The sequence below is a fragment of the Protopterus annectens genome, chromosome 6.part0 (assembly GCF_019279795.1).
Source record: "Protopterus annectens isolate FY-2018-M chromosome 6.part0, PAN1.0, whole genome shotgun sequence".
In the NCBI taxonomy this organism is placed as follows: Eukaryota; Metazoa; Chordata; order Ceratodontiformes; family Protopteridae; genus Protopterus; species Protopterus annectens.
In genome coordinates, this window is record NC_056737.1 from 765,311,668 (window position 1) to 765,327,315 (window position 15,648).

At 40.8% G+C, this 15,648-nt stretch overlaps 1 protein-coding gene across 1 annotated transcript in view; it reads left to right on the forward strand.

The window, feature by feature from the left end:
• Positions 1–15,648, forward strand: part of ACTR10 (actin related protein 10) — a 757,243-nt gene that overhangs the window by 264,735 nt on the left and 476,860 nt on the right. Inside the window, exon 6 of the mRNA XM_044074447.1 lies at positions 7,483–7,550. Coding sequence (XP_043930382.1) covers positions 7,483–7,550 — 68 coding nt within the window. The remainder of the gene's footprint in view (positions 1–7,482; positions 7,551–15,648) is intronic.

The window sequence follows — 15,648 nt, forward strand, 5'->3', positions numbered from 1 at the left end:
CAGATAATGACACTCAGTGTACAAAGTATTTCAACTTATTTTGTTTCTGCTTCAAAGCTGGTTTTAAAATAACAGCTGAGTTAATAATCAGGTTCATAGTCGGCCTGTAACCATAAAATCCATTCATATTCAATGGTTTCTGGTTTGTTATTAAAATCGCCGCCTCTAAAGCTTTCAGCCAATACATGAATAGCTCAAAGTTAAATATATGATCAGAACCACAGTCAGATACATGCTTCGCAAGGGAATTAGTACCAACATTTCTCCTTATGTCCAACTGATGTTCTGTAATATGTTCTTTTAGCTTCTTCTTTCTACATAGAAACTAGTTCATTTTGAACAGGTATCCAGATAGATTATGTCGCTAGTACTGCAAGTGGCAGTGCAGTTAAAAGGATAAATCATTCCTGTAACAGGATGGACAAAGTCATGGTTGCTACTTGTTAATTTGCAACAAATACAGTTTTAACAGGGAAAAGTACCAACCTTATTATTGGATTTATGTGCAACAGTTTCTTTAACATCTTTGTAGTAGAGACATTTAAGGTTCTGACTATTCTTGTATGTAAAACTGGGTTTATTACCAGACAAAGAAGTATACAAATATATCCTTACTTGGATGACTGTCTCATTCAAGCAGAGAACAAGGACACTCTTCTTCGACACCTGGCGTTTGTAAAAAGGCTTCTAACATGCCTAGGGTACACTATAAACAAAAAGAAATCATAACTGGTACCCTCTCAAAAGATAACATTCCTGGGTGCAAGCTTGAATACAACTGCCCAGATGGCTTGCCTTACGCCAGGCAAACAAAGGCAACTAACTACTTACTTCAAACCGATGGCAACAAAAACCCAGTCTTCTGCAACACAAATTCTGCAGGCTCTGGGCTTTATGGCATCCTGCATCCTACTAATTCCATATGCAAGACTGCATATGAGGAAACTTCAATGGTACCTAAAAAGTTTATGGAGTCAACATTCACACAGTCTGGAAACAATGATTCCTCTCATTCCCTGCCTGCAACAGGAGTTCCTATGGTGGGCAAAGGCCTGTCACCAAAATATGGGATGGCCCTTCACTCTACCCCTTGCCAGCCAAACCTTAACAATAGACTCATCAGACTATACCTGAGGGGCCCACATGGCAGGAAGATGCATTCAGGGCATATGGGCTCCAAAACAAATGCATCTACATATCAACCAGAAAGAGATACTAGCTGTTCAAAATGCCCTAACAGCCTTCAAGGACTTACTTCATCCAGGACATCTACTGATATAGACGGACAACACCACAGTCATGTGGTATATAAACAAGCAAGGGTGCACAACACTCTTACCCCTTTGCAGATTAGCCATGGCACTGTGAGACACAGCTTTGACTTACCAAATACATCTTCAAGCACAATTCCTGCCAGGAAAACAAAACACTCTGGCAGACGATTTAAGCAGAAACCTAATGGATCCTCACGAGTGGAAACTAAATCCACAAGTCTTCAGCATGATAACAGAGAAATGGGGGATCCCAGACATAGATCTATTTGCCTCTCCTCAAAATTATCAGCTGAAAAGATTCTGCACAAGGACACAGACAAGCATGGAAAGTGGACGCCCTATCCTTCAGTTGGAAAAATCTATCAACTTACGCCTTTCCTCCTCTGCCTCTTCTACCCAAGGTCCTCCTAAAAGCCAGACAAGAGAAGCCAAAGATGATATTAATTGCCCCGGACTGGCCCCGCCAATACTGGTACCCATTCCTAAGGAACTTGTCTCAATAGCCAGCTTGGACCTTGCCTCAAACACCGCAACTACTGTCCCAGCAAAACAATCAGATCCTGCACAATCAACTACAGACTCTAAACCTGGCAGCATGGCTAATCAGCTAATCATACAGACAACACCTCTCAGTAACGCTGTGATGGATGTCATTTTGGAAGCCAGAAGACCTAGTACTAGAAAATCTTATGCTGATAAATGGAAGAGATTCTGTGCTTGGAATCAAGCACAAGGAACTGATACAGCAGAACCAAATATTCCTCAGATATTACAATACTTAACTGAGATGCTTGACAAAGGCCTATCTTTCTCATCAATCAAAATCCATGCCTCTGCTATTTCGGCTCATTACAACACAGAGCCACCAATCTTTTCTCATCCTTTACTAAAGCAGTATCTTAGAGGAGCCAAAAATTTAAGGCCTCCTAGAAGATCACCATTACCTGCATGGGACCTCAATTATGTGTTGGAAAAACTCACCCTGCCTCCATTTGAACCAGCTGCTACCGCTGATGTAAAGTTCTTATCATGGAAGACAGCTCTGCTACTAGCAATTACTTCAGCAAGAAGAGTTTCAGAGCTACAAGCCTTCATGGCTGTAGAGCCTTTTATCATATTTTACCCGGACAGGGTGCCTCTGAGGACAAATCCTACTTTTATGCCTAAGGTGGTTTCCAGTGTGGATCTTAACCAAACAATTCATCTGCCAACTTTTTATCCAAATCCGCAGAACAAAGGGGAGAGAATTTTGCATTCATTAGACGTACACAGACAGCTAAGATTCTACTTGAGCAGGTCTAAAGCTCTAAGAAAAACTGAGCAATTACTAGTGTCATTTGCTGCAAGATCAGAAGGAAAGGCTATTTCAAAGCAGACAGTTTCAAAGTGGATAAGCCACTGCATCCGTTTCTGCTACTTACACCATGGTAAACCTGTGCCCAAGGGCATTAGGTCTCACTCCACCAGAGCTGCAGCTACTTCAGCAGCATTTTTCAGAGGAGTACCAACCAAAGACATTCTAGAGGCTGCTACTTGGAGTTCTGTTCAAACCTTTACAAAGCATTACCATTTGCCTCTCTACTCTAAGTCCAGGACAGGCTTTGCCACTGCAGTTCTGCAGGACCATATAGCCACACCTAATGCTGTTTAGCTCCAGCCTCCCGACCATAGCTTTGGGATTCTACCCAAATGTAATGACTGCAACAGTGAAACACGAAGAACATAGTACAGTTGTGTACACTTACCATAAATGTAGATGTTAGAGTGTATTCACTGTTTCAGTCCAGGTTACCCTCCTGCCATCCCCCTGTCTTTCTGAAGTTTGTCTTTCCTTCACTATCTTCTACACTTCTACAACCTATGTGGTGTATTTGCTTGTAGATGAAGGTAGAGTTTATATTCATGCATGTATTTATATATATATATATATATATATATATATATATATATATATATATATATATATATATATATATAATATTGCTACCTTTTTGGGGGCACCTGACATTGGGGCAAGAAAAACTAAAGAAAATGGTGTCGGCTGCATGTTTTATACCCCTGATGACCTGACATCATGGAAGAGAAGACAGCAACTGACGCAGGACCCAAGACTTTGGAATTCATTCCGACTGAGGGCAACCTGCCAGCAGATTACCCAAATGTAATGACTGCAACAGTGAATAAACTCAAACATCTACATTTATGGTAAGTGTACACAACTGTACTTTCCTTATGTTCCACCCAGTCAGCTGGAAAAAGCAGTAGCAGAAATTTCAAAGCAACTAGGGAAAAAAAAGTCATCCAACCAGTTCCCAAAGATCATCAAGGGATCCGGAGCCTACTAAAGATTCTTTTTAGTTCCAAAGAAAACAGGGGACCTCAGACCCATATTGCACATGAGCTAACTAAACCAGTTTGTGAGACAGACAAAATTCCAGATGGTCACCGTTCAGTCCATTTTGCCTTTGTTGAGAAAGGACACTTGGGTATTCTCAGTAGATCTCAAGGACACATACTATCACATAAAAGTAGAGAGATGTTCAAGGAGATTTTTCTGTTTCTGGTTGGGAGTCAGTTACTATCAGTTCAGGGCACTGCCCTTCGGTCTTAACACAGCACCCAGAATGTTCACCAAGATGATGCCGTAATAGCAGCATGACTATCTGCTAGGGATCCAGGTCTTCCCATATCTAGACGATTGGCTACTAACAGCTGCATCAAGTGTAACATTGTATCAGCACAGAGAGCTCTTACTCCAGTTACTTCAGAGGCTTGGCATCACCATCATTTAGGAAGAAAGTCAACTCACCCCTTTTCAAATACTAGCATTCATCAGATGCTACATCAATATAGTCGCTTAAATATTCAGACTTCCCCCTTGCAGAGCACTTTTCATTCGCATGACATCAGCTCTACTGAAACATTATTCTTCCCCAGCAAAATGAGCCCTCTGAAATCCTGATTATGCTGTCCATTGGATGCTAGGCTTAATGACATCTGGTATACTACTGCTACCCTTGGCAAGATTCCAAATTAAAGTTCTTCAATGGACATTGGCCATACAATGGTCACAGCCTTGTCATGCTCTCCATACAAAGATAAAGATCACTCCAGTTTGCAGAAACCATGTTTCATGGTGGATAATATCCCCTTCCCACACAGAGGGTGTTCCCTTTGTAAGGGACCCCCCAGGCAGCGGTGGTGACCATGGATGCTTCCCTCTTGGTGTCGGGGGGGGGGGGTTTAGAGAGAAAAAACATCCAAGGCTGCTAGTCTCAAACAGAGGCAAAACTTCACATCAACATTCTGGAGATGAGATCAGTCCTCCTAGCATTGCAGGCCCTTCAGGATTCTCACCCCAAAGGTGTGATAGCCATTCAGACAGCATGTCAGTAGTATGGTATCTAAACAAGCAAGGGAGAATGTACTGTTATCTGTTTTGTCGGGAGGCCATGAGGGTATGGCAATGGGCTATGTCTTCACATCACTTTCTAACACTAACACACATCCCAGGGAATTCCAGTGTTCAAGTGGACAAACTGAGCAGATTTATTCTGATGCTTAACAAGTGGTCCCTAAACTCAGTAGTAGTGGCAGAGATTTGCAGTTGCTGGGGCAGCCTTGCTGCAGTCATTTTGCATCCTGTCTCAACAACATTGCTGCAATTGTTTTGCATCCTGTCTCAACAACAAATGCAGCAGATACCTCACCCTGATCCCTCCAGAGGTACAATCACCGAGGGGACGCTCTTGTGCATAATTTGCCCCAGGGACTCCTCTTCTACTTTCCCCTAATGAACAAATTCTCACAGAAAGCAAGGATGTTCAAGGCCAGAGTAATCCTCATAGCCCCCTTTTGGCCTTGACAAATGTGGTTTCCCTACATATGACCTCTACTAGTTCATCCTCCCTGGATGCTGGAACACTTCCTAGATCTTCTATCTCATCCCTTCTGCTTGCCTCCTCCAGATCAGAAGTCCATAAAACTAACCATGTAGTTATTCCAATTTTGACTATAGCCAAAGATGCTAGGATGTCCCACACAGTGATTCACATTCTGACAACTTCAGCAAACCGTTCTACTATCAAAGCCTACCATAGTAAATGGAAAATATTTTCCACGTCAGCAAGTTCTAAAGGTATAGACCGATTCTCAGCTTTAGTTCCGTCCTACAATTCCTTTCAGAACTGTTTCATTCTGGCTCCAGCTAGTTTGCCATCAAAGTACAGTTGGTGGCCATCTCCAGTTTCCATGTAGGCTTTGACAGTTCCTCCATATTGCCTCTTTTAAATTTTCAAAAGCCTTCTTAAAGGGTAATTTCCTTATCAGACCACTCATTAGAGATCCTATGCCTCCTTGGGACATTACTGTTATGCTACAAACTTTGACACAATTGCCCTTTGAACCAGTGGCATCAGCAGATATCAAATTCCTTTCTCGGAAAACTATTTTCCTGGTAGCGATTACATCAGCTAGATGAATTTCAGAACTACAAGCCCTTTCTACTAAACCACCCTATGTGATCTTTCATGATTACTTTGAAAACTTATGTTTTTATTACCAGAGTTGACATCTGAATCTAACTTGAATCAGTCTATTCATTTACCAGTTTTCTTTCCAAAATGTTTGAATAAAGGGGAGAACCTCTTACATACTTTAGATGTCCACTGTCCGTTATGGTTTTACCTACACTGGACAAGACTCTTCAGGAAATCTAATCAATTGTTTGTGTCTTTCTCAAAGCAGAAATTGGGGGAAAGCAGTTTCCAAAGTTAATTCGTCCATTTAGCTCTCAAAATGTATTTCATTTATGTATACAAAGAAAGGCTTACTATTATCTTACAAACCAAGAGCACATTCAACCAGAGCAGTAGCTAAGTCAACAGCATTTGCAAACAGACTTCCTGTCAATGACATCTGAGCAGCAGCAACTTGGTCAACACTGCATATCTTTATTTCCCATTACAAATTGGATGAACAATCAAGATCTTGTTTGTCCTTTGGCTCCACTGTTCTCCACAATGTACTTCCATGGATCCACCCAGGCTTTAGTGCTTGGGAATCTGTCCTGCAGTTGAATCAGATGAAAATAGACAACATTCTCACCATAATGATAGATCCATGTTGTCTACTTTTCATGTGGTTCAACATCCCTCCTGCCAGCCCCCAAAATTCTCCCCTTATTCTGAAGGACCAGGTTAGGATTATGACTGCTCCTTTCAAGAGCTCATTGTACTGTTTTATGGCCTTGGGATATGTTACTTCCTCATATAGAATGTTTTGTTGTTAGTGTTAGTCATGTCGATATGTAGGCAATGAAAACACGATCTGATGTGTTGAGGTAGAGTGCAGGAGATTATGGGTAGGGGAGTCATCGGAGCCCCGGAGCAGAGTCTTCCTAGTTGGTGCCAGGGTCAGATCCTGTTGGATCTGACAACCTACAGTTTAACCGGACAAAAAACAGACAACCTGGATCTATTGTTATGGTGAGTACGTAACTTTCCTTTAAGTATGATATATGGCTTAGAATATCTCATTCATGTAAGATCACACAGATACATAAAAATGTAGAACTTCAGTAGAAAATGGTAAAAATTAGTTTTCCTCACATTTTTCCCTTTAACGTTTTTAATTATTCTTCTTCAGTCTGGTAAGCTGGTTAGATCCCCTTGTCATGAGTAGTCTGAGATCTGGTGACCTTTCCGAGGGAGGGATGAAATGGATTTCTTTATTTATATATCATTATAGTGTCTGGTACTGTAATGTAAACAAGGGTGACCTTTTGTACTAGGCGACTAACTTGTCTGTTGTTGGACTTTTCTAGAGGTGATACCCTCTGCAGTAAACTCTGACAGATTTTGTATGGGCAAAGTTCTTGTGTTCTTACAAGTTTTTATGTGCTCATTATAGCAGTGAGCTACTTTTCACACTGTTATAGAAGTACTTAGGAGCATAACTGCTAATACCTTAAAGAGTTCATTTTAATTGATAAAAGTGAGTTCTACATTCACTACTGGCTCAGTGGCAGAATTTGTGTGTCTGTCCTTTAATTTTATACACATTCATTTGCAGATAGCTTTTCATAGCATTTTTTGTGAAATTGCTTGCCATTCAAAAATGGAATTCAGTAACTCTTAAGTTATTTCTGGAGGATAAGAATTGTTTTATTCCATCCTGAGTTTCTGATATAGTCCTTAGCTTTGTGTAGATATATGAAGGAGTACCAATTTTGAGTTGTTGGGAAGCCCTTCCTTTGGGAGGAAAAGCTATTCACAAGTAAGTCTTGAACATGCATAACTGATATTAATAAAGGCAGTTTAAATTAATTTATTCTTTTAGTGTTTTTGTAATCATTTTTTTATGTTTGTTCACCTCCTGAGAATTGTATGCATGTGACTGTTTTCTATTGTGTTTTTTTTTTGTAGTATCTTCTCCATTGATTATGTTCCTGTACTTCTATGAGATTATTTCTTAAAGTGCTTCCTTATCTGGATATAATGAGCAGAAAGATCACTACAGAGGTCTTTCTATATCACTATTGCATTATTATTACAGAAGAGCTCTCCTGCCAAGGATAGCCTAACGTCCTGCCAGTATACCAAAGCCTTTAGATCTTGTATGCAGCATATGTTACACATATGCTCCCTGTACAGGATGTAAGGCATAAAGGTGATGTTCGCACTCGGCGCAGTTACCCAGAACAACTTTGCCGTAAGTCTGAATGCCATCATCACTCGTTGGTCTGAAAGCCCTTTTGATGTGCTGAATACCTAGCTGTCAGATAAGTACCCTGTTGGGGGTCCATTTTCATTTTTTTCTTTGGTGGTCTTCCTTTTTGGTTACCTAGAGTTTCTGTCATCCAAAAAGGAAAAATGTCAGTGTGGGAGGCAGATTCTAAATAAGGATAGTCACGAACAGTGTCTTTTTTTAATCTGGGTTCTTCTCAAGACCATGCATCCTGTAGCATTTGCAAAGCATTTGTGCCTAAGACTGTTAGAAGTTGGTTATCTTCCCTGGCCATTTATTTTGAGAACTAGAAGCTTAAACCATTAGCCAAAGGTAGCATGGCGGAATCTTCTAACACCGAGGTCCTGTTAAACAAGAAGAAGGCCAATAAATCTCAGTTGAATTCTTTGGCTGATCTGCCTCCACTGGATTTCTCTTTAGAAGTGGGTGAAAGCTCTGTAGGCCATCCAGGGTCTACGTCTGATCCCTCTGGCACAACCCTGTCAGAGGTAGGCATGGATCCTTACTGTTACACATTCTTTGAGGCTTTGTAGGTGTCTGCTTAGGACTTTGAGGGGGAACCACAGTTGATCATCTTGGAGGGCTCTAGAAGGATTCTACAGATACTGGTCAGGGAAGAAGTTATCAGGTACTCTTATTGAATCTTGTCAGGGATCAGAACCTCTGGTATTTCGTAGGGCTGACATTTCTACTAAGGAGCCTGTTACATGCATTAATGGCCTTGAAGCCTCCCCAAGAGGTTTCTGTGCCTACTCCCCCTTGGACTTCTACTCCTTCTAAATGGGCTAGGGAACCTGATACCTCAGGTGAGGATTCAGAGTCTGATGATAAGTCTCTGCCCTACTCTTCCCAGATGCTGTTGCCTTCGGCTTATGGCTCTGATGAAGAAGAGTCTGTGAGTCTTGAGTCTCCTTTTGAAGAATTGTTTTTTTTGGAGGGGATACTATAGCTAGAATGATGGAATACTTTAAGTAGGATTCTTCTCAAGTGTCTGATATCCAGAAAAGGTTTGAACTGCTTCAGGTGGATGCTCCTAAACCTTCAGCAGTACCTCCTGTGTTGGCTGCTTTGTTAGACACCTTTATAACTGCCTATATGTCTCCTGATTCTCAGCCTCCTGCTCCAAAAAAAAACAGCAGGTTCTATAAGGTTCCTGAGAATTGTCAATTTTTATTTTAAGTATCCCTCTGTTGACCCTGCTGTGGTGTCAGCCTCTTCTGACAAGCCTTCTAAACTTTTGCCCTTCTTCCAGGCTTCTGCCTTCAGTTAAGGATAGTAGGGCTGCGGAGAGAATGGGTAAGAAGGTTTATACTGTTTCTGCTTTGGCCTTTAGGGCCAACAGTTATCAGACCCACATGAACCAGATATGCTCTGGCCTTGATTGCTCAGGCTAGTCAGGTTATTTCCAACCTCCCTGATTCTGAAGCAGGATCTTCTGATGTGTCTATTTTAGATTCTACCTTTCAGGTGGCTTGTTACACTATCAAGTGTAGCTGTGTTGCTGCTGGTACATCTTCCAGAACTGCTGTCTTTCGGTCTGTGATGAGGTGTTATTCTAGGCTTCACCTGCAGTCTTTACCTGAGGACATTAAGGCCAAGTTGTTGGATGCTCCTTTAGATAATAAAAATCTCTTTGGGACTGCCGTTGCTGATATCTTTAAGTCTCTTCAGGAAAAAGGTAAAGCTTTGCAGGATTTTAAACATATTTTTGTAAATCTATTGTGAAGTTCCAAAGGAACTGTCCTACTAGGTCTGCCTTTAGTTGCAGGCAGCGTTGTCAGGCCACCAAAGGCAAAGAGAGTGGTAGGCTAGCTACTCCATCTTAGTCTTGTCAGTCTTCTGTGGCTCAGAAGTCTCCTTTATCTGACAAGCCTGCTTTTCTTTGACATCTTGTACTTTCTACCCCTTGGCCAGGTTCCCTTGCCCCTTTGGCCCTCCCTCTTTTCCAAACTGGCATATCATCACCTCAGATTCTTGGGTTTTATCTATCATCCACCAGGGTTACTTGTTGGTGTGGAAGTCTCTCTATTCAGGAATTCCCAACCACCTCTGTAACAACTTCCTTAGTTGGTCCTTAGGTCCCTGTTAGACCAGGGAACTCTTCAGCCTGTCCCTCCTTCACAAGTAGGAAAGAGATTTTACTCCAGGATGTTCCTGGTCCTTTGAAAGGAGGGCATTTGGAGACCTTCTGTGGATCTCTCCTTGCTCAATACCTTCCTCAAGTTTCCTTCTTTTTGAATGCTTACTCTTCAAACCCTGTTTCCTCTTGTTTTACCCCTGGCATTTCTGTCTTTTCTGGTGTCCTGGGATCTGAAGTATGCTTACCTACATATTCCTAGTCACCCTGTTTTCAGGAAGTTTATACATTTTTCTGTTTCTAACTCTCATTTTCAGTTCTATGCTTTGACCTCTCTACTGTCCCAAGGGTATTTACAAAATGCTCCAAGGCATTCATATTGTTCCTGTTGCTTCATGTGCCTTCTCCCAGTCACCTGTTACAGGATCTGGAGTTCACCATATCTCTCCTCCAGTGTCTGGGGTTCACTGTCAACTTTCAAAAGTCTGTCGTGACTCCCATTCAGGACCATGTTTATCTGGGTTGTAGGATTTAGACAGTGTCAATGTTGGCTTCTCTTCCACCTCCAAAACTTCTGTCCTTAACAACATTCTTTCTGTCTCTTCTTCTCTGCCTGCTGTCCCAACAGAGAGTTTCTTTGAGCCCTGGGATTCATGGCCTCTTCTATTCCAGTGCTCCCTCTTGTCAGACTGCACATGTGGAAGCTTCAGTGGTACATCAAGTCACTTTGGCTTCAGCATTGCCACCCACCAAATTTCATTGTGCCTCTCTCCTTCCTTGCCTAAAACGGGAATTTGTGTGGTGAATACAATAACTGGCCCTCAACCCAAGCTTGCCCTTTCATACTCCACTTCCTTATTAAGAACTATTCAGATGCTTCAGACATGGAGTAGGAGGCTTCCTGTGGTCATTTGAAAGTTCAAGGTCTTTGCCCCACCCCCAGCAGAGGTCAGACCATATCAACAACAAAGCGATGAAAGTTCTGGTTCTGGCCCTTCAGGCTTTTCACCCCATGCTCTGTCCAGACCCTCTGAAGGTTTACATGGACAACACCACAGTGATGGATGTCAACAAGCAGTGGGGCAAAAACTCTTACCTTCTCTGCAGGTTGGCCCTTCAGGCCTGGGATCTGGCTCTGAGTTATCAGCTGACTCCAGGTAGTGTATATTCCCTCAGAGCACAATCTATTGGCAGACAGCTTGAGCAGGTCCAAAACACAGGCTTGTGATTGGTGCTTCACAGGGACATGTTTCTGGGCATAGTCCATTGGTGGGGTATTCCTCAGGTAGATCTTTTTGCCTCCCCCACCGAACAAGCTGCTCCCTCTTTTCTGTTCCAGAGTGTCATGCCATCTAACGTGGAAGACTGATGCCCTTTTCTTTCCCTTGGAAAGGTGGTGTTTCTTTATGCCTTTCCTCCCCTTCCTGTGCTTCCAAGAATCCTGCAGAAGATTCATCTGGACTCCACAAAAATTTTGTTTGTGATTCTTGTTTGACCAAGATAGTACTGGTTCCCCCTCTTAATGCATCTGGATGAGGGTAATCATCACAAGTTACTTCACTGGTTGGACCTTATCACAGAGGACAAGGGATCACTCACCCATCTTCACTTGTCCACTCTCCGACTAACACCATGGTTGATAGGGTTTTGATCCCTTTTAGGCACCTCTTTTCTGAGGATGTGCTCAGGGTTTCAAATGGAAGCCAGTTGTCAGCTGCTTCTGCCTTTCTGGCCTTGAACTCTCATTTGGCTTCTCACTTTGACTTGAGTTTCTTAAAGGCATCCTGCATCTTAGATCCCCCCCAAGGAAGCCTATTCCTCCTCCTTGGTACCTTAATTTTGTTTAGAAAAATTGACCCAGGCTCCTTTTGAGCCTACAGGTTCAACTTCTCTGCGACATTGTACCTGGAAGACTGTCATATTACTTGTTCTTACTTCTGCTCAGAGGGTTTCTGAACTTCAGGACCTTATGGTCATCCCTCCTTTTTTGGTTTTTCACAGGGACAAGGTGTCTTTTTGTGCTAATCCTCCTTTTATGTTCAAGGTGGTCAGTGAGCTATCATTGAATGAGACAGTTCAACTCCATTCTTTTTTTCCTTCTCCTCCGTCTGCTAGTAAGAGTCCTACATACCTTGGATTTGCTCAGACAGCTCAAGTAGTATTTGGATGAAACGAATGCCATTTGTAAATCTGACCAGCTTTTTGTTTCTTTTCATCACAGTACATTAGATTTGGCTGTTTCTAAGCAAACCATCTCCTCTTGGATATCTAAGGCCATTTCTTTTTGTTATACTTTTCATGGCAAATGGCTGTCTACTTCCTTTAGAATGCATTCCACTAGGGCTGTTGCCTCTTCTGGTGCTTTATTCAAGGGGTTGGACACCATTTCCATCCTTGAAGCTGCTACTTTGTCTTCAGTGCATACCTTTGCTAAACATTATAAATTGGATATGGTTTCAAGGGCCAGAGCAGGTTTTGCTCAAGCCATTCTGCATGGGTTTGTTGAGGGCTCTTCCAGGCTTTCCACCTCCCCGTTCTGTTCCTGATTGTTTTGTAATCTCCCTACTGTGAAAAATACTGCAGCAGTGATATAGAAGGACATAGTACAGTTGTGTAAAATCCTACCATAACAGTAGATGTACTTATTTTCACTGTTGCTGTATTTGCTCCCTCCCTTCAACCCACTTTTTTTCCTTTTGGATTTTGTTTTGGATTTTGCATTTTGCTTAGGCTTTCCTCCTGGCTGAGATTCTCCCTTTTCCATCTGCAAGTTCTCATTCTGGATGTGCATGACCTTTTTTTCTCCTTTGGAGACCACTCTCTTCTGGAGCAATTCAGTTCTGGGTAATTGCATCTGCATGTCACCTTTATGCCCTGCAATCCTGTACAATGAGCATACGTGTGACGTACGGCACATGCAATATCTAAAAGCTTTGGTATAGTTGCCAGATGTTGGGCTATCCTTTGCAGGAGATCCCTACTGTGAAGAATACTGTAACAGTGAAAAGAAGGACATCTACTGTTATAGTAAAATTTTACACAACTGTACTGTACTCTTTTTTTTACTTTTGCTGCTACTCACATTTTACAAGTGTGTAGTCCCTGTTTAGCATATGTTGGTAATGTTGACCACTAGATTATATAATTTAAAAGAACAGTGTCCTATTAAAGTCAGTTTTCTTCATGAAGGGTCAGTGTAACTGTAAGACATAATGTCTGAGTTTACCAACGTATGTCCTGTTTCTTAGCCAGAATTTCTCCATGTAGTAGCCCTTCCTGTCAGAAACCAGTACAGGTTTCATGCCTACTAAAGTGTCAGCATAGGTGCCATGAGATCTTGCCTTGTCCTGATATTCTATTACATTGTAGTTTGTTTTTAAATAGCTTGAATTTGTAGTCTGACATCTCTACCCCCATTTTTGCACACACTCTTCCCACTTCATATCCTTTTTCTACTCTTCTCCCCTCCTTACTGCACTTGATTGAATGTATCCTTCATTACACGTTTCTTTCCTTATCTCTATATGTGTATTTTCTTCTCTCTATACATACATATCTTGTTCCTTCTACCATAATAGTTTTATATTGTTGTATTTTGAATGATTAGAACCTTTGGTCACATATTTTTGTATTATTTTACTGTTATATGTCTTGTGTTTGCTCTAGGCTGAGCCAGAAATTAGTCCATATGAATCAGTGCTCTGTCCCAATAAACACAGTAAAAATAAAATACAGTAAATAAACTTTCTGTTAAATGACTGAACTGTATTTTCCTTTTCACAAGTTGTTTTATTGGTATTTACAGCAGTATGAATAAAAAATCCATAGGTTTGCTTTCATAACCATTAATAAATATGGTTATGTTAGCCAAATGGTACCTAATTACCACACTCTGTGTTTGTTTTGTCTGGGCCTTACTGTACTGTGGAGTAGTTTGAGCACTGTGCTAAATTTAAACAAGTTGTAAAGTTAGGAGAGCCTTTGAGGCACTAATGTCATTCATTGATGTTGTTATCCTTGATCAGTGATTAGAAATATGACAAGCCAAAACATATAGGAAGTCATACATGGTGTACAATCATCGGCTTAACTGTAGGTTCCTTAATGTGAAGTATAAATAAAACAAGTGTGTTATTGTTGCCTTTAAAAGTTTTTTTGTTTTGTTTCATGTTTAGTGGATAGGGAAATAATTATGAGGGAAGCTTTTGAATGCAGGTTGTCCGTGTCATGTAATAAGTTTGCCTTATAACTGGGAACTGTAGGTCTGACACAGTTGTTTGAGTATGAGTTATCCCAAGTGGATCTGTTTAAATTTAAACTGTTATCTCAACTTAAAGATATATTTAAGATTAACAGTTTTACTACATTAAACCGGTTAGTAAAATTAATACAAACGGTGTTATATTAAGTGTTAAGTGAATATACTGAGGGAGAGATCACAAATGTAAATGATGATATATTATAAATATTTGGTAAAAAATTCAGGGTAAATTTGTTAATTTGGAAACCTGAAGACAAGCTGCTAATAATAAATTGAAGCCTGTGGAAAGGTTGAATTAACACCTGTGTTAGCCTAAGTCTTTGTAATTGAGATTCTTTGAATGCTAGAGATGCATTTCTTAATGGTTTAATTGGTTATAGACTGTCATATGGGGATCATTTGCAGTCTAAGGATATGATGTAAACAATAAGGAGACTATCTTTTATGCCTCTGTGTGGAGAATATCTTTGGATAAGCCTTTATTGTTATAAGGGAGCATTTTAAGTGCGAGCCTGAGGAGGTCTTCTAGTATCATAAAAGCTGCATAGATATGGATATTGAAGATCTTAAGCCAGCAGTTGTTCTAGCTGTATTCCAAGCATTCAAGGATGCCATTGAGAAAGTCAAACCAATTTCCTGCCTTTAACTCTTAAGATACCAGACTATAACTATAGCATACTAAATGTAATGATTGTAAAAATGCGACAGAAAAATAATATATTGGTTATGTGACAGACTGTTGGTACAATCTGGTACATATGATAAGCATACTAATAACTCAAACTGCTGGCAGTATTTATTGTACTGCTAGATATAACTCAAATTGCATAGTTGTGAGCATCCTATTAAAATATGATCCAAGTTAATTCTTATAAAACCAACATACTCCATCATAGTTTCTCATCATATAACATTCAAAGCATGCCAGAAGATTTGCTGAAGAAGCCAGTTGATTTTGGTGGAAAATAAATTGAAATAGGCCAGGGGGTCTGGAGATCTCTATGCCCAGACATCTTGAGGTTTTAAATGCTTAGGTGCATTTTAGAGCCCCCCCCCCAACATTTTGATCCTAATGTGATGAACACATCATTACTGGACCCCTGATGAAAATTTAAATTCCAGGGTTACATTTCAGGTTATTTATGCCCTAATACTTTTGTGCTTTGCAGACATTCATGTAGGGATCAGGTTTATAGATGAGCATTTTCCATAGCTGTCTAAAGCCTTTATGTCTTGTACATCCAGCTTCAAGTACAAATGCAGTGAGTGCCTATTCAGTTAAAAAGAAG